The sequence below is a fragment of the Muntiacus reevesi genome, chromosome 2, assembly GCF_963930625.1.
Source record: "Muntiacus reevesi chromosome 2, mMunRee1.1, whole genome shotgun sequence".
Lineage (NCBI taxonomy): Eukaryota > Metazoa > Chordata > Mammalia > Artiodactyla > Cervidae > Muntiacus > Muntiacus reevesi.
In genome coordinates, this window is record NC_089250.1 from 195498356 (window position 1) to 195525624 (window position 27269).

The 27269-nt window shown below is 49.5% G+C and overlaps 1 protein-coding gene across 1 annotated transcript in view; it reads right to left on the reverse strand.

The window, feature by feature from the left end:
• Nucleotides 1–20532, reverse strand: part of SYT17 (synaptotagmin 17) — an 82165-nt gene extending 61633 nt beyond the window's left edge. Inside the window, exons 1-5 of the mRNA XM_065920305.1 lie at nucleotides 20124–20532; nucleotides 16565–16582; nucleotides 15786–15934; nucleotides 9439–9587; nucleotides 5603–6222 (exon numbers count right to left, since the gene is read on the reverse strand). Coding sequence (XP_065776377.1) covers nucleotides 5603–6222; nucleotides 9439–9587; nucleotides 15786–15934; nucleotides 16565–16582; nucleotides 20124–20138 — 951 coding nt within the window. The 5' untranslated portion in view covers nucleotides 20139–20532. The remainder of the gene's footprint in view (nucleotides 1–5602; nucleotides 6223–9438; nucleotides 9588–15785; nucleotides 15935–16564; nucleotides 16583–20123) is intronic.
• Nucleotides 20533–27269: the final 6737 nt, after the last annotated feature.

Here is a 27269-nt window from a genome sequence, read left to right on the forward strand (position 1 = left end):
CACTCACTCTCCAGCCTCACACCCTGCCTCACGGCCTTGCACTTTCTGTATTCACTGTTTAAACGCTCTTCCCTGAACATCCCCCAGGCTCACTCCCTCAACCCTCCTGGCTCTCTGCTTAAATGCCATCTCCTCACCCACCTGGAACAGCTTCCCCACTCTCACCACCTGGCCACCCCTCTCCAGCCCCTAACCCTGCTTTACTTTCCTCTTGGCAGAGACAATGCTAAGAGGCATGATGTGTTAACTCATTCGCTCATTGCCTGCCTCCGTGCACTAGAACATAAGCTCCCTAAGGTCAGCAGCTTTGCTTCGCTTTTGCTGCAGAGAACCAGTCTAATGTCTTGGTTATGACACACCCTTTTTTAAGCCAAAGGGCCTCAGTTCTACTACTGAGCATGGACAAATCACTTAACTTTTCTCTGCCCTAAGGGGCTGAGAGAACTTGCTGAGGTCTGGGAGACCCACAGCCCATTTTCCCCTTCTGTAAAATGAATGCTTGTGAGATAAACAAGTGAGCATGTGTGGAACATTGCTTAGCTCATAGCAGACACTCACGAGTGTAGAGTGAAATTAGAAAATGACAAGCCCCTAGAAAATGACAAGCACCCAACAAATACTCATTGACTAAATATATGGATGGTTTGTGTATGTACAATATTTTTACTGCATATTTATAAAGTACAGTCTATTTATAATTTCCCTTAATTTGAGGGGCTTTCACAGTCAGAAGTTGATTTCTCTTGAGAAGAGTTTACATCCTGAGAGATGCACTGCAAGGGAGGGGGGAGTAGGTACCGAGTCTCTACTTGACACGAGCAAACCAAGATCCACGAGGTTACATGACGCCAGCCCCAGTGGAACTAGTGAAAGGGCTGGAACAAGAACTCTGGTTCCTCCCAATGCTCTGTGAGTTTCCAGCACATCCACGGGGCCTCTGTTCTCTCCACCTCCCTCCTCCTTCCTTCCCCAAACAACAAGATCTCTGTAGAAATGAATATCCTTCATCCTGAATTTTTTTCTGACTTAAAAAAACATTAAAGAAATAACTGCACATCCATGTTCAGAGGAGCATTAATCACAGTAACCAAAAGGTAGAAACAACCAAGTTTCCATCAATGGATGTATGAGCAAATAATATGTGATCTAGCCACACAATGGAATACTACTCTGCCTTCAAAAGAAAGGAAATCCTGCCGCAGGTGACAACATGGATGAATCTTGCGAACATTATGCTAAGCGAAATAAGCCAGCCTCAAACAGAAAATATTGTGTCATTCCACTTATAAGAAGTACTCAGAGTAGTCAAACAGAAAGTTGAGTGCTGGCTGCCAGGGGCTGGGGCCAGCGGGGTGTGGGGAGCTGCTGCTTAATGAAGACACAGCTTTGTTTTGTGAGATGAAGAGAGTCCGGATGTGAATGGGGATGACGATGTACGTGTATGTACTCAATACCACTGAACTGTACACTTAAAAATGGATAAGATGGTTAATTTCATGTTACGTGTGTTTTGTCACAATTCTTAACAATTTTTTAAAAATGAGTTGAGACTACCTGGATTTCACCTCTAAATGGCCAAAGCATCAATTCACTTCAATCCACTCGGATGAGAGAATTTCTCTTGGCATCCAGTATAACTTCATACCACATCAATCATCCCACACACTTCATATTCCTATGTCTTCATTTCCACTATCTTTTGAGCCAACCTTCTCAATGAGGCCCAGTCTGCAGAAGTTCCATTAGCTGCTGAGTTCCTGAATGCCAAGATCAAAGACACACTCATGTCTTGTGTTCAAAGGCACAAAACAGCTGAGACATTCTGCCATGAGCCAGAGGATGCCTACATGCTGGTCCTACAACCAGCAACCTATGTCCTCACGGGGCCTCCACAGTGGATACTGCAGGACTAACAGATCCTAGAAGTCACTCTGACCCACAAACTGTCAGGTTGAAACCGAGAAACTGCTTCCACCCCACACACATCTGCATCCTCAAAGCACTTTGTTGAAGACAGACGCCCGCCTCCAGTGGAAATCAGCGGTGATGGCCGTGTGACCGCCTGGGCGCACTGTGTGTGGATTTTAGTTTCTGTCTCCAATGCAGGCCTATTTTGCCTGATGTGGATTTTTGTTCAAAACCAGTATCTCCTTTTCCACATTTGGAATGAAAAGCAAAGCAGCTCCCTGGAGCTCTGCCCTGTGGCCTGACCCTGACCACTGTCTCTCCCTGGAAAACCCTCCTTCTCCAACAGGGAACAGCCCAGCTCCTGTCTCACCTTCTCATGGCAGACCCTGTTCTGTACTCCACCCTCCACCCTCCCCTTCACCACACAACCAGCTTTCTTACCCTCGGCACTATGGACCATCTGGGGCAGATCTTCTGTGTTGTGGGGTCTGTCTTGGGCATTGCAGGCTGTTTAGCAGCATTCCTAATCTCTATCCACCAGAACTATCCCATCCACCAAATCCCAAATTTTTCCCAGCACTGCCAAATGTCCTGGGACCAAAACCATCTCTGTTTAGAACCACTGTTTCAAAGAAACAGAGGCTTCAGGGAGGCCCAGGGCTGACCAGCTAAAAATCAGATTTCCCAGTCTGGTCCCCGCCAAAGATCTGTGATCAGGGCTGGTTGGCTCCCTTGTCTAAAGGAAGAAATGCTGCAGTGAAGTCCAGGATCCAGAGTCCCCTCCCAACCACATACCAGGCAGAGGCTGAGCCTCGATGGGTGGTCACCCTCACCTAGACCACTTCACAGCCTGCCTTGCAGGGTTTTCTCCTGCATCCCCTTGTGGGTTGAATTCTGTCCCCCAAAGGTGACCTGACATCCCAGCCCCCAGGACCTCAGAATGTGACCTTCTTTCAAAACAGAGTTGCTGCAGATGTGATTAGATGAGGTCATCCTGGAGCAGGGTGGCCCCTAATCCAACATGACTGATGTCCTTATAAGAAAAGACACAGAAACACACAGAGAGAAGGCCATGGGAGGAGGGAGGCAGAGCTCAGAGTGATGCAACTGTAATCCAAGATGGCCAACAACCACTAGAAGCTGGAAAGAGACAAGGAAGGATCTCCTCCAGGCTTCAGAGGAAGCACAGCCCCACCAGAACCTTGATCTTGGACTCAGAACCTCCAAATTGTAAGACGATAAACTACAGTTCTAAGCCACCCACTTTGTGGTACTTTATCACAGCAACCCTAAGGAAACCAAGCCACCTCGAAATTTTATCTCAAGCTCTGCTTCTTGACACCCCAACAGACAGCTGACGTGCCCACTCAAAGAGCATATACTCCAGAGCAAGCTTGAGATGGGAGTTGAGACTCTTGCCTCGATTTCCACGAGCCTCTCATTACAAGAGAAGGAAGAAGAAGAAGGAAGGAAGGGAGGAAAGAGGGAGGGAGGGAAGAAGGAAATTCACTTTGGGGATCCTTCCATTCTCCACTCTTTCAGTAAATATTACTGAGCACCATCACCTGCTAGTCACTGGTCACTGTTCCAGGAGCAGGGGAGAAAGTGAACAAAACAGACAAAAGTCACTGCCCTCACTGGGTTCACAAACCAGCAGGGGAGACAGACCATGAAATACACAGTCTGTGGGATGGTAAGTGCCACTGTGGAGAAAATCAAAGCAGGAGAAGGGGACAGCGAGTGTCCAGGCGGGGGTGAAGCGACAGATGCTCCCACAGTCCAGGCTCAGCTCAGGCAGGGAGCAGCACAGCTGGGCTCCTTCTCTTTTCTGCCCCAGCCCTTCTGTGAGGTTTGGGCAGCCCACCTGGCCCCTGGGGCAGGATGGAGTCCACGCCCACCCCTGTGCCAGAATGGCGACCTTCAGAACCACCACTGGCTTTGATGTCCCTCCTCTGTCTCCTCCTCAACCCTTCCTCTTGCTTCCTGGGATCACCTCCTAAATTAACGACCTGCACCCACACCCCCACCCTGGCCCCAGCTTTCAGGAGAACCGCAGCAGGGCAGGTGCACCAGGAACTTTCCATTTCAGCCAAGATAACACTTCAGCCAAGACCTAGAGGGGCCAACCTGTGGGCACATCCAGATCCTCCACCTCCAGGGCTCTGCCCTGACACAAAGAGTGGAATCTGGAATTTATCGTGTTTGGTAGGTCTTCCTTTGGCATCTGTGGATGTCAAGGGTCTCTGTACTCACCAGTGTCACAAGCCAGAAATACCAGGAAATGAACCTCCCCATCCCCCAGCCCTCGTTCAGTGACTGACAGGAGGTGGTGTATTAATACCCCACTCCCTCGCCTCTTGGGAGGAAAGGCTTTTGGGCCTATGTCTGATACTGCCTCCTGGTTCCCCTCGCAGGTTTCTGCTCCAGTCACCACAGCGGTGGCTGGCCTGATATCTGCATCTTTTAAGTGACATTCCTACCTGCTCCTGGTATTTCCTCTGGTCTCACCTCCCTATTAAATGACTCCCTTGCCTGAGGGTACTAAGAGAGTGATAGCTTTGAAGACGTGCTACACACACAGGGTAGCAGCCCCTCCAGTCCTCATGTTTAACATGTGCATCCCAAATGTGATGCTGGATCATCAAATCCCTGACCAGCAAAGTTCAGCTTTAGAAACACCTTGGTGTATTTGATGCAAAGTAATCCCATTTGCATTACAAGGATCACTGTCTGTCACCAACGGTCTTGACCAGCCTCCAACTGGGTCTTTATCCCCTGGACTCCCCCCACATCTTTCCACCCACAGTGGGTGCACTGCTGTCCTCCAGCCCACAGAATGCCCCAGGAAGGGACCCTAAAAGCCCACTGGGGAGAGGGCTTGGTCCATGGGTAGCTCCCCAGGCAGCCCACTGCATGTCACTGGGCTGGAAGAGGGAAGGAAGCTAATCTTACAATTCACCTGAAAAACAACATCCATCATCCCAGTCTTCAGGCCTCATCTTATTTTTCCCAGATCAATTTCTGAAAGTCAAAATGACAGATAGCTTCATACTCTGGACAATAATTCTCCTTAGTAAATAACCCAGCATCAATGACAAAAAGCTCCCAGGGCAGTGCTCGTTACCTGAATCCATACACAATTTCATAGAACCACACACACACACACACATACACACACACACACGCATGCACATGGACACAGAGGATGCTGGTGAAGGGACTTCCCTGGTGGTCCAGTGGCTAGGTCTGCACTCCCAACGCAGGGGACCTGGGTTTGACCCTGGTCAGGGAACTAGATCCCACATGCCACAACTAAAGATCCTGCATGATGTAACAAAGAGTCAAGATCTTGTGTTCCGCAACTAACAGCCAGTGTAGCCAAATTAAAAAAAAAAAAAAAAACTGGTGAAAATTGCATAAGGTCTAGTTTAGCTACCAACAGCAGTTTCTTGGTATCCAAGTGTACACGGATCGTATGAGATTTACCATCCAGGAAGCTGGATGAAGAACACACAGGACCCCCTGTACTGTTCTTGCAACTTCTTGGGAGTCAAAAAATTCTTTCAAAATCAAAAGTTTTTAAAATGCAAAAACACACACACAAAACTTAAATACTGAGATTAAAACTAATAATAATAATAACAATCGTTTTTTACAAAGCTCCCCCAGAAAACACTGCCAACCCACCCCTTACCTGAGAACTGGGAATCAGCGCCTTCCACCAGTGTCCGCCCTTCACCAGGTCGACCTCGCACAAAGGCACAGCCACCTTGCCGATGACGCAGTGGCGCGAGAACTTATCGAAGTCCAGCACGGTCAGGAGCAGGGTCCTCCTCTGAGCCTCCAGGAAGGGGATCTCGAAGGTGTAGCGCTCCTCGAACACGGGCTTCTGGGTCTTGCGTTTGACTCCGGTCTGCTTGGAGTTCTTCTGGTCCGGCAGGAGGCAGATCTTGACGTAAGGGTTGGAGTGCGCCATGTCCTGGCGCGCGCCGTCGTGGGAGATGGGGGGCGGCAGGTCCCTGGCCTCGATCACCCGCACCGTCAGGTGGTTATGCAGCAGGTCGTATTGCGTGCTGAAGTGCAGCATGCCCAGCTGGTACTTGGACAGGATCTCCGCGTCCGTCAGGAAGTCCACGTCGTCACTGTTGGAATCCAGGGAGTACAGGCGGGGCTCGAACTTCCTGAAGTAGTCATCCGGCGTATAGGTCCGTCTGAGCACCGAGGGCTGGATGGGTTCCTTTTTGGCGCTGAGAACGCCAAACTCGATGGGCTTAATATCAATCAGTGGGGAGCTGGGCCGTCTGGAGTCGAGACCTGCACGCCCAGCAGGAATAACAATTAACACCACCAAGTACTGGACTGGATCTGGGCCCATGCGTGAGATCAAGGACCATTTGTGGATTCTCACATTGTTTGCTCTGCTTCATAATGCTCTTTCCACATGCTCTCCACTCCTGGAAATCCTCTTATTTACTCTATGAGAGGAAGGGCAGTGGCACAAACATCCCCATCTCCACGGCGGCTAATTGCCAGGCACTGCTCTAAATGCCCTGCATACATGGAGAAGGGAATGGCTACCCACTCCAGTATTCTGGTCTGGAGAATTCCATGGACAGAGAAGCCTTGCAGGCCACAGTCCATGGGCTTGCAAAGAGCTGGACATTTTGGAGGGCTTCCCTGGTAGCTCAGATGGTAAAGAATCCGCCTGCAATGCAGGAGACCCAGGTTTGATCCCTGGGTTGGGAAGATCCCCTGGAGAAGGGAATAGCTACCCACTCCAGTATTCTTGCCTGGAGAATTCCATGGACAGAGAAGCTTGGCGGGCTACAGTCCATGGGATTGCAAAGAGTTGGACATAACTGAGTGACTAACACTTTCACACTCACAACCTTCACAAGGTATTAGCCAGTGACTATTACCTTCACTTTACAGATGAGGAAACAGAAATTCTAAGTAACTCACCAAAGGGCACAAAACTAGCAAGAGGAGGAGCCAGGATTCGAGCCCCACCTCTCTGGCCCCAGAGTCTAATCATTCCCCCATACTGCCTCCACTTTCAAAGAATGGGCTCTGGGGTCAGTGTCTGGATCAAATTCCAACCCAGCTACTTCCTCGTGAACCACATGAGTCCCTAGTAACGAGCCAAGTGACTCCAGGCACATTTTATACACTCGGTTTTCCCATCTGTAACATGGAGCCAATCATAGCAACCACATTAAAGACGGTGCTGAAAACTCACTGAGCGATGCATGAAGAAGGCTCAGTACAGAACGTGCATGTGGTGGGAGGCACTGAATGGTAACTGTTATACGTCTTCAAGGATCACATTCACAGCTCATCACTTTCGGGGTGCCTCTCCTCTCCGCATTAAGCAGAAGAGTTCACCGCTCCCAGGTTCATTGTCACCATCTTTGCTCATCTCTCTATTCTAGCAATAACCTCATGGCATTCTTTTCTCTTTTAAAGCACTTAATTGAGGTATGACTGACACACAAAAATTGTCCATATTCAATCTACACAACTTGATGACTTGGGTGATAAGTATGCACCCGTGAATCCATCGCCACAATCTATGCCATAAACTATCCATCACTTTCAAAAACTTCCTCCTGCCTTCTTTATTTACTTACTTTTGTATGTTTGTTAAGATCTACTCTCTTAGCAAATATTTAAGTACTCCACATAGTACTGTTAATTTTACACACTCTGCTGCAGTGGATTTCTAGAACTTACTCATCTGGCATAAGTGAAACCAACACCTGCCTGGTTCGAGCTCCCCCAGTAACCATGTCCTACTCTATAGATGCTCAGGAGTCTGACTGTGAGATTCCTCATGTTGGGAAAATTACATAGTATTTGTTCTTTCATGGCATCTTGTTGACGGCCCAAATACCTGCCTGTTGGCTAAAACCATGAGCCTTTGCAGTGCATGGCTGCACTCTGATAACTGTGTGCTAAATGTGATCATCTCTGTATAGAGCTGGAGGTAACATTTAGGAATCATCTAGACCAGCGCTATCCAAGAGAAAATAAAACGTGAACCAGCTACAGACATACAAGCCCACAGTTGAGTCACTCAGTTGTGCCCGACTCTTTGTGACCCCATGGCCTGCAACATGCCAGGCTTCCCTGTCCATCACCAACTCCCCAAGCGTGCTCAAACTCATGTCCATTGAAGCCCACAAAGGTAACTTAAAATTTTCTTGTAGCCAAATTATGTAAAAGTACAAAGAAGCAGGTGAAATTAATTTTTATATTTTATTTAAACCAATATATCCAAAATATAATCATTTCAACATGTAATCAATATAAAAACATTTTAGTGAGACATTCTAAACTCTTTTTTCATACTGGCTTCAAAATTCAGTGGGTATGTAACACGTACAGTGCATCTCAATTCAGCTACATGCCTGTGGTGGCCGCTGTATTGGACAGCGGTCTGCAAAGGGCAGACAGGCCCTCTTATTCTACAGATGAAAAGACAGAGGCTACAGAAGCCAGACTATTTCACTATTTCAAGCTCTTGAAATCTACTTCTTTCTTCTTCCCCATCCACTCCCAGAAAAGATCAGAGATCTCAATCATTTCCAGCTGAGTGGATTAGTTTCATGAATTTAAGCCTTTTCCCTCTGCTAAGTGAATTTCAGACATCAGCTGCATGAGACAGAGGAGACACACTTGGCTAGTGACAAGAGGCTGGGAGACTCTAGGCTTTATCCCCCTTTCTCTTCCCCACCCAAATCACGCCCTCTGGTCTATACCCAGGCTATAGTGTGTGTGTGTGCAGAGCGGCCCACTCTAGAGGCCAAATTCAACCCAGAGATACATTCTGTTTGGGTTTAAAAGTAAGGAAGTTTCATATAAAAACCCAGACTGCCAGTTTCTCTTTAGAAAGGTCAGGCAATACAATCCCTCATGGCTACCGCTGAGTAGCAGCTGCTCCCCTTCAATAAGACACTGGCTTCCCACTGGCCCCAGTCCCCACCCTGCCCTAGTGCCAGGCCAAGAGTCGGCTGCCATTTGTCACTCACTAGGGTGATATTTATCTCCCGTCAGCCCTTGGCACTCAGCCACTGACACAATCCACCTGGCCCCTCAAGTCACTTGAATTTGCAGGCCCTGCTGTGTAACATGGCAACTAACACTTGCCTTTCGGGGTCTGAAATGATATATGCTGACAACGTCATCAACGGAGCCAATTCAATGAAACGTGTGATCAGTATAAACAAAAATCAGTCAAAATGATTGCTCCTGCCTGGACTTGGCAGAAATCAGGTATGATGCCGTCCTCTGTCACACTGCCATTCCCTCTCTGTCATCCTGTCTCCTGGACTGTCACACCACACTCCACTCCCTCACCAGAGGTGACCCTGTCCTTCGTGTCTCTCGCTGGGGGTGCTGTTGAGCACCTGGGAATGCCAGCTCTTTCCCTTTGTCCTGGGGACCCAGACAACAGGGCTGTGCTTCATGGACCCCGAGGGGCAGCTGACTTGAGCCAGGGCCCCCGACAGTCAGAGCAGAGAGGCTTACTTGAAATCCTCCGGGTCAGGCTGTATGTAGACTTAGACGTGTCTGAGGATGAGCATCTCCGATCTGGGGAGTTGGTCCGTGGGGTCAGCGGGACGTCACTGGCTGTGTGCACAGAGTCCCCGTCCTTGTCACTGCTCCGGCTGGCCAACCTGTAGGAGGGAAGAGGTCTCAGTGACTGTCAGAGAATCCCCAGGGGCTGGCACCTCTGTCCCGTGGGGGACAGATCAAGGACGAAATTGCTCTCAGGCCCAGTCTATGCAACTCGGAATAATACAAATTTGAAATAAACTCTCAATAGCCCTTAATTCTCAATAATGTCTTGCTTTTTGCACAAAATGTGATGTGAAATAAATGAATATATTTCCCAGTTAGAACAATCTGCCAAGAATTTGCATAATTTCAAAGCCGAGGCTGGGGTGGGGGAAGGGATATGTAAACTTATTCAGGATATTGCCACAGAGGCACCACCTTATTAAACCAAGATCAGTTCAGTTCAGTTGCTCAGTCATGTCTGACTCTTTACGACCCCATAGACTGCAGCACACCAGGCCTCCCTGTCCATTACCAACTCCCAGAGTTCACTCAAACTCATGTCCATTGAGTTGGTGATGCCATCAAGATGGGACCTGTCAGTCTTCAGTCTGGAAGGAACCACGTGGCTGTTTAAATGCATTAGAACTTCTGCAAGTAGTTCTGGGTAAGAATTGCCCTGTTATTTCAATAGTCACCATGTCTATAACATCTTTAAAAAATATCCTGTAGCAATGTCACTCAAAAGTTTCTTGGGACTTTCCTGGTGGTCTAGCAGCTAAGACTCTGTGCTACAAAATGGATCTGAGAATCAATGATTTAAGAACAACAGTTCAATGCGGAGAAACACCAGTAAAATAGCAGCAACCACAACTCAATGTTCTCCCAATAAAGATTAGAAATGCTGAAAAAATAGAAAGCACACTCTTTGCGGGTTGGGATACAAGGTAGTACTTAAGGGCTGGCTCAAGGCAAGTCCCTCTCTCTCCCTCCATCTCCCCGTCTGTAAAATGGGACTAATAATAGTACCTGCCTTACATGGTTACTTTGAAGATCGAGCTAACATATACAAAATGATTAGAACAGTGTTTGGTATGTTCTAGGTAGGCGCTCAATACATTTTAGCTGATGTTAGCAATATTACAGCAGAGGTGGCTTTAAGATCCCCCAAAACTCACACAGCTAGTGAGGATGCTGGGTGTGGGGGTAAGGGGAGGGGAGAGAGATGGCAAAGTGGCCGTGAGATTGCTGCTGCTGCTAATAAGCCCCTCAGCCATCACAGCCATAGACCAATACTTTCCAAGACTGCATCCCCCAAGTTGACATTTAAACCTGTGGAGAAACCAATCTTGAAAAATGCAACTTTCAAGTTCTGTGAGGTCAGACACATCCTGTGCATGACATGAAATGGATCTGACGTTCTTCCAAAACTAGGGTCACAGCTGGGACAAGCAGGCACATTACGGGGGCAACGCCCCGTGCCTGCCACTCCTGGTCAAGAATAGGAGGACATAGCAGGTGAAACGAGGGGCCGGCGGGGGGATGGAAGGGAGACGGGATCACACTAGATCAATCTGTCTCCCCCGAAAAGGAATGCAGCTGCATCTCCCCAGGAAGGCGGCCCCCACTGGGGCCCTCCACCTGCATGGCCTGTTTCCTGGCTGTCACACCTCGTGGCGGCCGCTGCCTCCAGCTGCGAACTCCCATCAGTCTTCAAGGGTCAGCTTAAATGCCATCGCTTCCTGAAGCCTTGGCTGCCTCCTCTCAGACAGAGTACCGGCGTATACCTGGGCTACCCCTGCCTCCTCTGCCACCACCAAGCCTCCACGCCCCCTGTCCCTTCTACCTGGATGGGGCTCGTCCTGCCCCATCACCTGTCTCATTCCTCCTTATCATTCAGGTCTCAGCTGCAGCAGCACCTCCTCAGAGAGGACCCACCCATCCCGTCGCCTCCTCCCAGCCTGTCAGCCCTTACCCCTGCACCTATTTTCCCCTCCTCCAGCACATGCCTCTTTTCCAATGTGGCCTGCCTGCTTCTCCTCTGCATCTGACACTAAGCCAGAGGCCCATGCGGGCAGAGGGAGGCAGTGTCTTCTTCATTCACCACTGCCCTCTTTGCACGGCACCTGGCACGTGTTGGGTGCTCTGATTTATTTTTTCAGTGAATGAATGAATACACATTTCCGGTGGCTTTTATCTGACTTATCTTGTGTCACAATCACTTGAGTGCACGACTTGTCACCCCTCCCATAACAGGCTACAAATCTTAATGTTGGCATCTGATTTATTAAGATCAAAGGTAGCAGCTACTGAGCCCCTACTATGTGCCAGGCACTGTGCTAAATGCTCTGTATGAACCATCGTTTCAGGCTTGAAGCAATCCAGGAGTTAGTTGTTATGAACCACCCCTACCCCTTTTACAGACAGGGAAACGGAGCTGGCCAGGTAGTGGGAGGGAAGGAGAATGGATCTGCAACACTAGATTGCAGAACCCCAGTGGAGTCCAGCAGTACCAGACTCCGGACTACATGCCCCAAACTGCCGAGCTGGGCATCCCCTAGGAGGCCTGAAAGAACCTTGCACAGAGTAGGTACCCAACACATGCTTCTTGGACAAAGAAATAACCTAATTCACTCTTCAGTGGGGGTCTTTCTGGCACAGCCACAGAAGGAGCCAGTCAGATGGTACCATGTGGTGAGCTGGTTTTCCTGACTCTCATCAGCCCAGTCCAGCCCAGGAAAGCTGCGAGACAGACCCACGTGACAAAAGCATAAGTGACGATTAATGGTGTGTCCCCTCCGATCACACAGGCAAAGACCCAGCTCATCTGCCACATGCCACCCCACAGAGAGGCCCATTCTGTGGCTCCTGGCTCAAACGGCACAGTAGGAATGGTACTGCAAAGCCTGTACACTTGACATTTCTGCTCCCTGCCTGTTTGATAACATGCAACTGCCCGCTTGGTAAATAAATCTGGGGAAAGCACAAGCTGTAAATTCTCTTTCTGGAGGATTTAACCTGCCTCCTCTTTACAGATTTCTCTTAACATTTGGTTTGATGTTGACTATCAAAAATGTCCTCAGTGCGATCTAAGATTCAAAGAAGACCTGGGTCATCTTGGGAAGCACACAGGTCATGTACAGCTGTTCAGACGGTACACTGCGCAAGTCTAGGTGGTCTTGTGCATAATGACCACCATGTGAAGGGCGCCCCCTGAAGCTATGTGGTGAGTTGGCTGCTGGAAGTTTCCAGCTCACTTTTCTGCTTGTAGCATAACCAAAACAAGTGTCTTCCCTGAGAATCCCATCCCAGAAAGCACCCCCTGCTTGCACAAAGGGTCAGCGACCTGAGCAAAATGCAACTGTCTCCAGCTTCGTGGCCATACATCTCTAACACTCAACATCTGAGGCAAACAGGCTGTGATTTTCAACGTCTATCAGGGGTCTCCTCTGGTTCAGAAGAAAATCCAAGTTCCTTAATCTGGCATTTGAGATCCCACACAACCTGAACTTGCAGGCTCATTTTCTGATTCCCCCAACTCTTCCAAGACGCAGTGTCCCATTTGTGGTGTTTGTCTACCCTGGATCCAGTCGCAACATCCAAATTGTTGATTAACCAGGTCAGCAAACTTGAGGCCTACTGCCTGATTTTTTAGAAGTGTTATTGGAGCATAGCCACGCCCATTCAATAGTGAATTGCCTATGGTTGCTTTCACACTACAAGGATGGGAGTGGCTGCAATAAAAACTAGTCCATGAGGCTAAAATATTTACTCTCTGGCCCTTTATAGGAGAAGTCTGCCAACTCCTGTTCGACTAGCTTAGTTCATGTGTTTCAGGTGGAATAACCCTTTCCCTGGTTTCAGGTCAGAAAACCCAGACATTATCCCAGTACTTTTTCCTCCAGGCAAGTGACTGGATCAAGTGATTGGCATGTGACCTAAACCAGAACAATGAGAGCCTTTCCTGATATTTTGCTGCTGTCAAACATAATGCAAAGAAAAAAGAAGGCTTAAGAATGAGGCCAATACAGAAGAAACAGAAAGAGAGAGAGAGAGCACATACACGCACACCCATGACATCATTTGAGCCCCTGGATCCAGTTATGCCTGAAACCATTTTCCCAGACTTTTTCCATAACAAAATTCTATGCAGAACTGTCATGTGTGTGCAGGATGTGAATACACAACTAATTTATTTACCTGCTTTTTATCTCCTATAGTGAAGTGAAAGAAAGTGAAAGTCACTCTGTTGTGTCCGACTTGTGATCCCAAGGACTGTACAGTCTGTGGAATTATCCAGGCCAGCATACGGGAGTGGGTAGCCGTTCCTTTCTCCAAGGGATCTTCCCAACCCAGGGATCCAACCCAGGTCTCCCACACTGCATGTGGATTCTTTACCAGCTGAGCCACAAGGGAAGTCCAAGAATACTGGAGCGGGTAACTTATCCCTTCTCCAGCAGATCTTCCTGACCCAGGAATCAAACTGGGATCTCCTGCATCACAGGTGGATTCTTTACCAGCTGAGCTACCAGGGAAGCCCTTATCTTCTATACCAGATATTAAATGCCCTGAGCATGGGAACAGGACTCCATCTAGTCTTGTGCCTCCCACCGTGCCTGCTACATAGGGCAACCTCAAGAAATAACTACCAAAAAAACCAAGCTTAACTTTTCAACAGCATAATTGACACTTTCAGGACTCAATTTCTGCCTTCAGGTTAATCAGCTGGTCGATAACTATTTTTTGGAATGAAAAAAGACAGATAATAGCCATGCCATCACAGAACTGGAATTCTTCTGAGCATGGCTTTAAGGACACCAGATGGGCTGAGCCAACCTCCATCACTGGAAAATGGGAACAATCCCGTGATTAATGAGCTGGTTTCACCAAACATCTCAACTCTATGCACAACTGCAGGGTTCAGGCTACAATCTGTGAGTCAGGGAAGGTTCCTCCACATAGTCTTTACATCAGTTTCAAGAATCTCTTAATAACTAATAATGATAGAGATGAATACTTACTACTGTGCTAAGCATGTTACATGCATGTATCACTATTATTAATAGTAACCCTATAAAATAAGTTCTATTACTTCCTCTACTTTACAGATGAGGAAACCCAGACCAAAATAGGGTAAAAAGAATCACTTATGTTTATGATTGCCAACAAGGTATTTTTCCATAAACTAATTCATGCAATCATCACAACTCTATAAGATAAATACTATTCTTTTTATCATCCCCATTTGACAAATGGGAAATCAAGGCACCGAGAGATCAAGCAACTTGCCTGAGGTCACAGAACCGGAAAAAATTAGGAGAAGTAGGATTTGAACTCACAGATTGTGACCCAGAGCCATTCTGCTATGAAAATATTTGATACTTGCTTCTGAAAAAACAATCAGAGGATTGAGGCATGACCCCCAAGGAAAGATGGGGTACCAGAGGCTTCTGGAATCTTAGGCCAAGGGTTTATCTGAGCCAGCACAGGATCCCCACTGAGGCTCCAGCTGTGGGCCCTCACACTGTCTTCCTACCTCCCTGGGCGTCCTTCTCTACATCATGGGAAGCTGCACTGGACGATTCTCAGGCCCCGGCCCTCTAGATTCAACCCAGACTCTCTGGCCACGCTCTTCTCCCAGCCACAGAGAGGTGGCCCAGACACGTGGCTAAAAAGCTTCAAAACTGCATTCCCAAAATATCTGAGCGACTGGCAGATGGAGATGTTGTATGCAGGCGCGGGAGGAGAACAAATTGGAAATAAAACGAAAGATGCCAGAGAGAGCATAAACAGCGTTGGAGGACACGATGGAGCCTGGAGGTGTGTTCTGCTTCCCTGTTTCTGAAGTTCTTGCTCAGATCAGCAAAGAGGCACTTGTGTGTTCATGTCATCCACACCAAATACTCACTGAGTGTCTAGCATGGGCCAGGCGCTAGGATGGTTCATCACACTGACTTGGATGGAAAACCTTTAGGATCTGGACATTCTTGAAGAATAGAGATGCTCACAGATCTCTTTTTCCACTTGGAACGACACTCAACAAGATTAAAAGCGCCCACATGCTTAGCATTACACAGTTCGTATCTCAGAAGGCCGGTTGTGAAAATCAGCAGAACTGAAGCCCCACCCCCAGCTGGTCTCACCAGCTTGCCAAACGCAACGAGGCACAGAGTGCATCTCATCAGCGACTAAGAGGTCAATGGAAACTCAGCCTTTCCCCCCTCCATAACCCTAAGCTGTCCCAGACCCCTTGCAGAAACAGAGGAAAGAAAGGTCTTAAGGTGGCTTTCCAGGAAGTTCAAAGCAGGTTTACTTACAGCCAGGGTGGAGTCTGGGCAGGAAAAGGTCCCAGAATCTCAACTTCATCCTCACTCGACTGGCAACAGCTGGACTCATAGCACTTCTGACAGCAGTGCCGGCAAGTCCATCTGCAGAGCAGGAGGTCGGAGATTCTAGAAAGGAAACCCTGAACCCATGGGGGGAGGTGGGCAGAGGAGATGGGAAGGGGAGGAAGAAGAGGAAAAACACCCACAATTACAAGCAGCCGATCCCTGATGAGAAATAACGACATTCAGGAGGTCTGTCTCCACAGCTGATCTCTTAGAACAAAATGTTTTCCATTCCTATTTACCAACTGCAGGTACAAAGATGGCAAACACCAACCGGCTCAAGCCGTTAATAGCAAGCAAAACGTTTGCAGGTATTTTCCTTTGTATATGAACGTCTTTCCTGACATGTGGGTGGTTTATTCAACATCATGAGGGCTATGCAATATGTTCGCAAAACACAATGATTATTACTCTGTCTTCTTGAAAGCAAAGCACAAATATTTTTTTAAGATAATTTCATGACATTAAAGTAAACAGAGATAATCAAATGGAATAAGTAGAGGGGGGGAAGGGAAACCTGGCCTCATTAACTAGTATCTTTTCACCGGGATCTCCCTTCCCTAGAATGGCATCGAAACCGAGCTATTATCAACATCTGGTTGTTGTTTAATATTCAGCATCCCCACAGCCCCACAAAAGGCTCCAAAATGAAAAGCAAGCATTTCTTGATTAGAAGCCAGACCAAACAAATCACCAAATTCACTCACCTCATTTAAAGGTTCCAACTGCCCTTTTAGAGATCCACATGAAGCCAAGGGACACAGGGGGCGAGGGGTGACAGAGAGAGAGAGACAAGACCAGTTTAGCAATATTCCTGCAACTCAAAAAAAGAAAAAAAAACAAAACAAAACCAAGCCCTGCTTCTTTCCACTTACCATCCTGGGAAGGGAGCTGACCTCCTAACAAGGTGCTGCTACCTTCAGGGCTGCTGGTAGCCTCCTGGCTAACCAACACCGAATAAATGGGAAACTTTAGCATTTCGATTTGATTTGCACCGTATGCTGTTATGAATCAGAGCGGGTGGATAGATAGTCATGCTATCCAATGCAGCCACACTTCAGGAGAGGAGCAAACCTTCCTATACAGAAATAGCCATGAAGCCAACCCAGAAGGACATGATTAGCTAACTTGCAAGCAGGCACAGCATAGATGTCACTTGGCTCCCCCGCCCTCCCAGAGGCCCTACCTTCCAATTCTGGTCCAATGGTGGGGAGCTTCATATGACCACCCACAAATAGAGGGAGCGGAAAAGAAAGCCATAGTCTAGTCCCCGGGAAGAAGGGAGGGGCTCCCTTCCATCTTCAGCCCCACCCCCACCCCAGCCTCTTCTAACCAGTTCCCAAGGCACAGGCTCCCCCCACCCCCTTTCTGGGAAGGGTGTTCACAGTTTTCCAAAAGGCCAAGTAAACCTGATAGGTTAGGAGGAGTCTCCCATGGAACTCAGAACTTTGAATCAAGAGGGAGAAAGCCAATCATCTTTCTCAATTCTTTTGCTAGGTGAAGAAGGTCTTAATTTGGTATCACTGTATGTAACATCTTTCTAACAGTTGCAAATCCCACCCTTGCCTTCCTTTTTAAACAGACAGCAGACCCCAGCTCAGAGCCTTGCAGACAGACTATCTAGCTAGAATCCAAGAATGTGGCATTATTCTCATTGTATTTTTCCTATTGCCTTCAGTTTCTATCAGGTGACCCTGGTTTTCTATTACGGTAGCGACATGACGTTTCCTTTTCATATTAAAGTTAAAATAAAGCACAAGCCCATTTATAGAAAAGAAATTAAGTAAATAACATCACAGGTAGTACATAGCTCATGAAAAACTCAAAATCCTTGAAGTGATAAGGGATTTACTGCAGTTAATTGGGGGGAAAAGTCAAGGACACCAATCACAAGGGGCGAGAGAGGCCCTAGTCCTGGCCTCACCAGCGGCCAGCCACGTGACTCAGGCAAGCTGGGAGTCTGAGGCTCAGTCCTCTTCTTTAATGAAAGGGCTAAGCTAGGACACTATGGAAAGGCTCTGTGCTGCCTAGATTCTGCATGCTTTCTGTGGCTTATGAGAACCAGACGGTTTGTCAAGTCCAATTGGATCCTTCCAGGCACCGGGGACTGTCCTGTGGTGAGGCGAAGAAAGCAGCAAACAGCTATGCCCTCACGGGGCTTGCATGAGAAAGTACTTTAACATGCTTACAGTAAAGTGCAGGGATAAAGGGGTGCTTTTTTCACAATGATCCAGGCTCACAGGAAGGCATTTCCTGAGTATATAGTGATCAAAAGAGAACCATTTCTTAAACCATGATGAGCAGAGGCAAGGCTACCTTAGGGGTCCCGCCTAGAACAACCACGCAGCTTTCACAAGGCCCCTGTGCAAGGTGAGTGTTAGGGGGCAGAGAAACCAAGCAAGATGAAGAGGAAAGGGGAGATGCGCTAAGGCTCCCAAGCGTGCTGAGTCTTTGGGACTCCGGCTCATGTGTTTGACCCGATGGAGGAGAACTGATTCAAGCCAGAAAAAAAAAAAAAAAAAGAGGAGGAAGGAAAGCCCAGATATTCTAGAACAGGGGGTGCAAGCTATGACTCAAAGACCAAATTCAGCCTGCAGCCTGTTTTTCTATGGCCCTCCAGCTAGGAAGGGTTTGTACATTTTTAATTGGTTGAAAAAACTTTCAAGATGAATACTTCTTGACTTGTACAAAGTATATGAAATTCAGTTTCAGTGTCCACGAATAAAGTTTTATTTAAACATAGCCATGCCCATTCATTTACTGGTGTCTCTGTGTAGTGTCATAATCAAGAGGTGAAGTGTGACACAGACCACTCAGCCCTCGAAGAAAAACAAATATTTACTATATAGGCCTTTACAGGAAAAGTTAAACTCCTTGTTCTAGAAGAAAAGTCACCATCACCAGGCCATCCTCATACCACACGCTTAACAAATCACTCACCAATCCCCATCCCACCCCCCTGTAGGTCTCACCACTACCTCTTAGCCCCTGGGTGGCCTTGGGCAAGTCACTTCATTACTGGGTGCCGAAGACAGTCATTAAGAACTGTAGAAGCCCGTTCTAACATGGTTCATGCTTCGAGGTCCCTGATGGGCAGGGACCATGCCGCCTTCTCAGCTGTGTTCCTGATGCCCATACATATTACATGTCACCCAAGTGTTCCGGAACGTGTTCAGTGGCCACTCCCCCCAACAACATCCTCACAGTAGGTGAACAGTAAATGTGACCTTCATTGAACTTGAAAAGATGACCTAAGGATTCCATGAAAGGGAAGTCAATGGAGCGAATCTGAGCCAGGAGAGGGATGGGGCGGCTATGGGCAGATGGCAGGGCAGAGTTCCTGGCAGGTGGAGAAGTCTAAGGACAGGATGAGGGGGTGTGTGAGCCAAAGGGGGAGGAGGGACCAGAAGCCCCTCCAGTGGTGGGCGAGGGCAGAAGCCAGCCCAGAGGCACCCTGAATGTAGGAGCCCGTGGGTATCACTGAAAGGGGCAACGGAGCCAGTGCCAGAAGGAAGCAGCTCCACGGGTCTGACCGCATGACCTTGGCGCTGCCCAGTCGCCGCTTCCCCCCTCGTACTGAGGAGACAGGTCTCTTAGTCAAGCATGCCCTCCCCAAGAAAAGGTGCCTGGAAATTATTTCAGCCTAAGGATTCTTGCGGGGTGTCCCCAAGATGAAGCGGGGGGGCGGGGGGTCCACAACTCCTAAGGCAATGGCCCAAAGTAATCGGCTGCCCCCCAACACGACCAACGCGCCTCCGGGGTGTCCCCCACCCCTCAGCACCCAGTGCCCGGGAGAGACGATGTCCTTGTCCCTCCCGGCCGGAACAGCTGCCTCCGGCTCGCTCCGCTGGCCAATTAGCCGGAGTCGTCACCAAGGCAACGGCGGCTGGCGGGCCGGGCGGCTGGCGCGCCCCGGGCCGCCCTCCCCGCGGCCCCTCCCCTGGGGTGGGGTGCCCGAGGGACGGGGTGGGGGGAGGGGGGAAGAAAAGTCCGCCCCACCCCCATTCCTTCCCCAGGAGGCGAGGGCGCTCGTGCGGAGTCCACTTGGGGCCCTTCATCCCAGGGTGTGGGGGGGTCCCCAGCCTCTTCTCCTGGGGCGCACCCCCGCTGCTGCACAGGTTGCCTTGCGCTCGGGCACCCTTTTTCTCGAGGCAAGTTTGTGGCAGCCCAGCCGTGTGCCCTCCCTTCCGCGCGCTCACAGTCGGAGGGGGCGCGGCACCCCCCTCACCCCACATCGCGGACCTGGCCCCCCGGCCTCAGCCCTACCTGGATGTACGCCATTTTCGCCCGCGCGCACTCACTCCGGCCCGGGCATGGCGCCGCCACGGCCACTTTGCCCTCGCCAACCGGAGAGAGGGGAGAAAGCAAAGGGGGAAAGGAAGAAAAAGGCAGCCGGGTGGCCCCAGACGTGACTGGCGTGGCTGATGAGCGGCGCCCGCCCCTCCGCCGGCCGCCCCGTCCTTGCCTTCCCCTGCGTTCCGGCTCCGGGAGTCGGGGCCGCCTCCCAGGTTGGGAGAGCTCGGGCGCCCAGGGCCCCCGCCTCGGCCTCCCTCGCCGTCCCGCGCTCCCCCCGAGGCGCTCCCCAGGCGGGATTAAGGCCGGGCCGCCTGGGGAGGGAGCCCGGGGCAGCCGCGGGGACTGCAGCGACCCCAGCGCAGGCGGGGCTGGAGACGCTGGGGCCCGGGCGCGCCAGAGGCGGGGGAGGGGACCGGGACGGGCAAGGAGGTGGGAGGGGGCGGTGCGCGGGTCAGCCCATCCGGTCGGCACCGGGGCTGGCACCTACCGAGAGCAGGGCCCCCGGGGCGGCCGTGAAGCTGAAAGGGCACGGTCCAGCCCGCCGCAGAGTCTGGAGCCGGGAGGATCCTCCCCATCCAGCCCTTTCCTAGACCGGGATGGAAAAACTTTATTCCCGCCCCACCCGACGCGCCTAGAACTGTTGCGGTGAGGAACGCAGAGGCCAAGCGAATGGAAGCCTCAAGTTAAGATGGGGCCTTGGGCGCCCCGAGGGAGATGCACTGGCGAGGACGGCAGCGGCGCGCGGAGAGACCGGAGCGCCCCTTTACCCTAAACCTGCTCGACTAGCGCCCTGGGCGCAACAGGTCTGGCGCGGGGCGGCCCAGCAGCGCCACCCAGCGTCGCGCCCGGCGTCCTGCGCGTCTCAGCCCGCGGGAAGCTCCGCGCCAGCGAGCGTGCGCCCCCGGGCGTGTCCACCAGCCAGCTTGCCTGCCCACGTGGCAGGGGCGCCCTGGGCCTGGAGGCTTCCCCCAAACCGGCCCTCCCACCCCAAGGCCACAGAGCTGGGGCTGGCTCCCCTGAGGTGGAACATTGCCCTCCGCAGGTTCTCTTAAATGTCCAGACATCTTCAGTTGCCAGGTACCAGTTTACCAACCATGTAACCTTCCAGCGACTGTCTTTTCATCAATAAAAACAGCATAAAATCTCTGCCCTGCCTGTCCTCCAGGACTGTTTTTTTGTGGGAGTAAATGAGGAAATGAACGCGGAAGTTATGAACAAAAGGTGTAATACACATATGTGTAAATATTTCGTGTAAATATTGGGCAGACATATACATTTCTAAGTATGATAATATTTCATTTGTAGCACATGGCATGTAACGTATGTCGGGTGCTTATAATTTCGCAGGCATCTCGCTCAAGCATTTCGTCTTGTCCTTCACTGCCTTGCTCATTCCTCTATGTCTGGCAGAGTGCTAGTGAGTGTGGATGCTCAGTCCTCTGTCCATGGGACTCTCCAGGCAAGAATACTGGAGTGGGCTGCCGTTCCCTCCTCCAAGGGATCCTCCAGACCCAGGGATCGGACCAGGTCTCTTGTGTATCCTGCATTGCAGGTGGAATCTTTACCACTGAACCCACCTAGGAAGCCCAGCAGACTGCCTGACTCCTCTTAGCTTTCTGAGGGGGCACAGCAGCTCTCCCCAGGTTACGGATGGGGACGTTGAGATGCTCAGAGGGACAGTCACTACCAAGGCAGGACAGCTGGCAGCTGGTGGCTCTGGCATGTGAACCCACGTGGCCTGCACTCCTAAAACTTCGTGTACATCCGCGATGTTTCTTTTGTAGTGATGGGAAGTGATGCTTGGTGGGGTGAGGGCTTCACAGAGGAGGGGTTCCTCCTGGGATGGGTGCTCCCCCTGGGGACTTTAGGGAAGTGGAGGAGTTTCCCAGGTGTTCCCGTGAGGATTAGCTAAACTTTTTGAGACTGTGTGCCAGGCAGGGCTTTACACCTTTTAAAACCTTTCACAACAAATTCAATCCTTTAATTCTCTGATAGGCTTGAGGTGGGTACTGTTACTGTTCCACTCTTTTAGATGAGAAAAAAAAGGAGGCGCAGAGCTGTGAAGTTTCCCAGGGGCTGTACATATAGTGTCAAGAAGCTGGAATTCAAGCCTAGACTCCCTAAACCCAAATCCTTTCCTAGCCACTGCCGGATATTGGGGGCAGGGGGGTGAAATCCTTAGGGTTAGTTTGATTCTTTAATCTGTAAAAATTTAAAGCTGTCTCAGAATATCAAACACCTCTCCTCCAATGAAGAAGGTTATTTGAAATGGGGATAAGAGAACATACCCCTAGAATTACATCAATAAAACACTTTCATGTATGTCAAGCACCTGGCAGGCAATGGGTGCGTAATAAATGCTTGTTGAATAAATACATGATAGTATTATTAGCTAATGTGGGTGCCTCCAATTCATTCACATATGTTCTTGTATAATCCTCACCAGAGCCCTGCTAAGTGGGTGCTGTCATCACCCCATTTTTCAAGTGAAGAAGTTAAAGTTCCTAGATGGGAAGGGAGTCACCCACAGTAAACAGGGAGAAACTGATGGAGACAGGAGAAAACTGCAGATCTGGTTGACTGGAAAGGTCCAACCGTTTAGGGCTGCACCATCCTGCTTCCAGTGAAAGAAGGAACATGACATGGGTCCTGTGTCATTCACCAGGGGAGTGCTAGAAGTCACTGCAGGGTCTCCAGCTCTGCGAGCCGCTCCCTGCCCTACAGGGCATGCAGTCCAGCTTTGAGGTGTAGCCTGGACTCAGACCAAGGCTGCGCCTGTTTGCACAAGGCAGCTGGCACCTTCACGGATCTCAGGATAGAAGCCCCAGGCCAGGACAAATGTGTGGAATTGCATGTGACCTGTGGTGTGATAAAGGGAGGTTCAGGGGGCTGTCAGGGTACCAAGTAGGGGCCCCAAGCTAGTGTGGTGAGAGTCAGAGAATTCTTGAGGGGTGACCTTAAGTGTGAAGTGTTAGTCGCTCAATCATGTCTGACTCTTTGCAACCCCATGGACTGTAGCCCTCCAGGCTCCTCTGTCCATGGAATTCTCCAGGCAAGAATACTGGAGTGGGTGCCATTTCCTTCTCCAGGGGAATCTTTCTGACCCAGGAATTGAACCCTGGTCTCCTGCATTGCAGGCAGACTCTTTACCATCTGAGGGTGATCTTAAGCTGAATCCCAAAGAACCGAAAATGGAGAGATTATTCTAGACCTCAGAGGTGCTTAATTGGGATGGGGGAGTCCATAAACTTATAGAAAGGCATAAAGTTAAATCTTCATGGTCCCTTTAAAGTGAAAGTCGCTCAGTCATGCCCAACTCTTTGCGACCCCATGGACTATCTAGTCCATGGAATTTTCCAGGCCAGAATACTGGAGTTGGTAGCCTTTCCCTTCTCCAGGGGATCTTCCCAACCCAGGGATTGAACCAGATCTCCCACACTGCAGGTGGATTCTTTACCAGCTGAGCCATAAGGGAAGCCCAAGAATACTGGATCAGGTAGCCTATCCCTTCTCCAGCAGATCTTCACAACCCAGGAATCGAACTGGGGTTTCCTGAATTGCAGGCGGATTCTTTAGCAGCCAAGCTACCAGGGAAGCCCTACCCGAGACTTTGTCACCAACAGAAATCATGTATATTCCTATCACATTACAGCTGTTGCAAATAACTTGACATTTCACTGACACTCTTTACTGTTTGAAAATTACACCCATTATTGGGCCTCCATGCTAGATCTTTCTGTTTAATGCACTAATGAAGAAGCTGTGCTTTGTCGCTCGGTTGTGTCTGATTCTTTGTGATCCCCCGGACTGTGCCCTCCAGTCTCCTCTGTCCATGGGATTCTCCAGGCAAGAAAACTGGAGTGGTTTGCCATGCCCTCCTCCAGGGAATCTCCCCAACCCGGGGATCGAACCCAGGTCTCCTGCAATGCAGGCAGATTCCTTACCATCTGAGCCACCAGGGAAGCCCAAGAATACTGGAGTGGCTAGCCTGTCCCTTTTCCAGGGGATCGAACCAGGGTCACCTGCATTGCAGGTGGCTTCTTTACCAGCTGAGCTACCAGGGAAGCCTGAAGAAGCACATACATTACCATATTTAAATTTAAATTTGGTTTTAATATTTTGATAAATGTATATCAGTATAATTTCACTATACTCTTATACATCCTACTCTATGTTGAAAAGACATTATTCCAAGATGGGGTCTATAGGCTTCAAAAGACTGGCAGGAAGTCCCTGGCAGAGAAAGGATTAAGAACCCCTGGAGGTTGCTTAGAGGTCAGAGTGGCAACTCCAGGTAGCTAGGGGTAACTAAAGGTTAAAGTGAGGGGAGGGAGGTGCCAGGTGAGATTTAATAAGTAGGAGGGGCCAGATATCTGGTAGCCTTCTAAGTTCCCCAGTAGAAGATCAGTAGAGTGAGGTTGAGAAAGATTTTGGCATGAGTGTGTGTGGGGGTGTGTGTGGGGGTGTCTGTGGGCAGGGAGTAGACAAGCCTGAAGGCAGAGAGACTGATGCAGCAAACCAGGTAAGAAGCAGTGGGAGTCTAAACCAAGGTCATGGCAATGATCAATGGCTGCGAGTGAATAAGCAATGATAAGGGTGTGGAAGGCAGGAGAGGCTGGAGGAGGGCAGGTTTGCAGGGAGAGGAATTCAGGTTTTGTGTTTGAATATGTTGAACCTCAGATATGTATTGTCTAGGGTTCCTGAAAGAAACCCAGTTCAATTCAACTTGAGCCAAAAAGAACTTATGGGCTCATTAACTTGGAAGGCCAAGGGCAAATCCCAGTCACAGCTGGATTTAGGGCTGCAATGAAATCACTTTCTCTCCATATCTCACCTCTTCACAGGTTCTCTTGGAACACTGGATTTTTTGCCCCCTGAAGTAGGTTTGATTCACATGGCAGAAAAATGGCCACTAGTGCCTTGAGCTTATATTTTGACAGTTTATGCTCCAAAGGGAAAAGAGACTTTGTACATAATCATAGGGAAAAATTCTAATTGGTCCTGCTTAGGTCACGTGCCTACCTCTGGACCAAGCACCGTGTCCAGGGGATCCAGCGCTGTGTCTGAGTCAGCCTGGGCCAGGTGACCAGATACATGTGGGTATCATGAGCCAGCATGACCTCACAAGGACCCAGAGAGGAGGAGAAGCAATTCTCTAAGAAAGGTTCTGGGAGACAAAGCAATAACCAAAAATACCCATAATGATATGGCAGTGGAACACTCAGATGGAGATGCCAATGGGCAGGAGATGTCAATGGCTCATGTTCAGCCCCTCCTAACACAGAAGGACAGAGTTGAAGATCAGGAGATAAGGCTTCAGTCACCTCCTGGTAGCACTCCTGGGCTCATCTCTATCTACAGGGTCTAAAAAGAACCTGGCCTCTCACCTTCTTCCCTCAGAGACCCAGCCCTGGATGGCAGAGGCAGGCACATAATAATGATTTTCTTTTTATGATCCCTAAGAAGGTAGTGAGAGGAGGCTCTGCAAACCACAGACCTCAGGATACCTATTATAATCAAAAGCACCAGAACAAAAGCAGTCGGTGGCATCCATATGGGCAACACACATTCTGGTTAGGTGACTTTCTATTTCTGCCCTACGGGCTGACAGCATCGTCTCCCAAGTCAGTTTTAATTATACAGCTTCCAGAGCGCATGCCATTTAGCGCCAACCCTGGGCAGTGTTTCTGAACACCGTGGAAATAAGAAGTCTCTGGGCTAATTAAACAGCTGGTCTGGAAATAGGAAGGGCGGCCCCAGGGCTGACATCCCAGAGTAACCCTCTGAGGAACCCTGCGTAGGAGTCAGACCTCTTTCGTCCCCATCCTCACCAGGGGCAGTATGGTCTGAAAGCTTTGAGGCCAACCTCACCCACAAAATAACTGTGTGGCCTCAGGCAATCCATTTAATCCCTAGGGAACCTTAGTTTTCCTCACCTGCAGAATGGTATAATGCTTCTCTCCCAGGGAAGGTATGAGATGAGGCCAATGAGAAAAATGCATGTGAAATGCTAGCACGTAATTCAAAGCTAATGGCTTCTTTCCCCCATAGCATATGCTTAATCTGCAACTATAGCGCCTCTTCCTGTTTTACAATCAGAAGGGAAGAGTGTGTTAGGGAGGAGGAAGGGATAACTTGGAGGTTAAAGTCCTCACCTCCGGGGGCAGTTGGACCTGGGTCTAAGTCATGCCACCTGCTACTTAGCAGCTGTGTGATTTCACACCTTCTGAGCACCTCCACTCCCTCCTCTGTGAATGGGATGCTAAGAGTCACTGTTTCCTGGAGATGAGGATTCTACAGGCCACCATCTATTGATTCCTTAGTACAATGCCTGCCACTGAGGAAGGCCACTCAAGAATGCTATTACTACTTTTTACTTCCAAAATATATACACACCACCCAAACAAGTCACTCTGTTATTACTAATTGCTATAGTAGATGTTTCATTTACCCTGAACCATTGTCCTTTTCTGTTCATGGCCAAGAAAGGGAAGAGAGAGAGCCGTATCACACACTGGGATTTTCATCCTCAAACCTGACTGCACAGAAGAGTCGGGGATGGGCTGTCTTGTTAATTTCCCCATTCTTAAACTCCTCACCCGAAATTCTGGTGCAGTGGGGTCTGGGGAATGTGCATTTCCTAACAAGCCTCCTAGGGTACACTGATGCAGGTGGTCCAAATGTTGACCTTGACCTCTGCACAGTAGAACATCATCTTTATGAAGGTCACACACTCCCACCGAGGAAGATGATCACCACCAGCCAGGCTATCCCGGGAGTATCATTAACACTGGCTTCAAAGGATCAGATGGGAGGTTGCATGGAGGCCTGATGGTGCCCATAAGCCCTGAAGATGTTTGACTCACCAGTGATGCTTGACCTCCAGCTGATCCCTGCATCCCACTGAACATCTCCTTATCTTGCCTGCTGTCTGCTGGCATCACTTCTCAGGCTCTTGCTCAGATGAAGGAGTCTGAAGATCTAGCCTTTGAAATCCTGCTGAAGCTCCCACCCCGTATCACCTCCAGCCCCTACACAGGTTCAAGAATTTCTACCACATACACTCCTGACTGAGGCTGGTAGCTATCGTCAGCCCAACCCTCTCCGCCCTGTGAT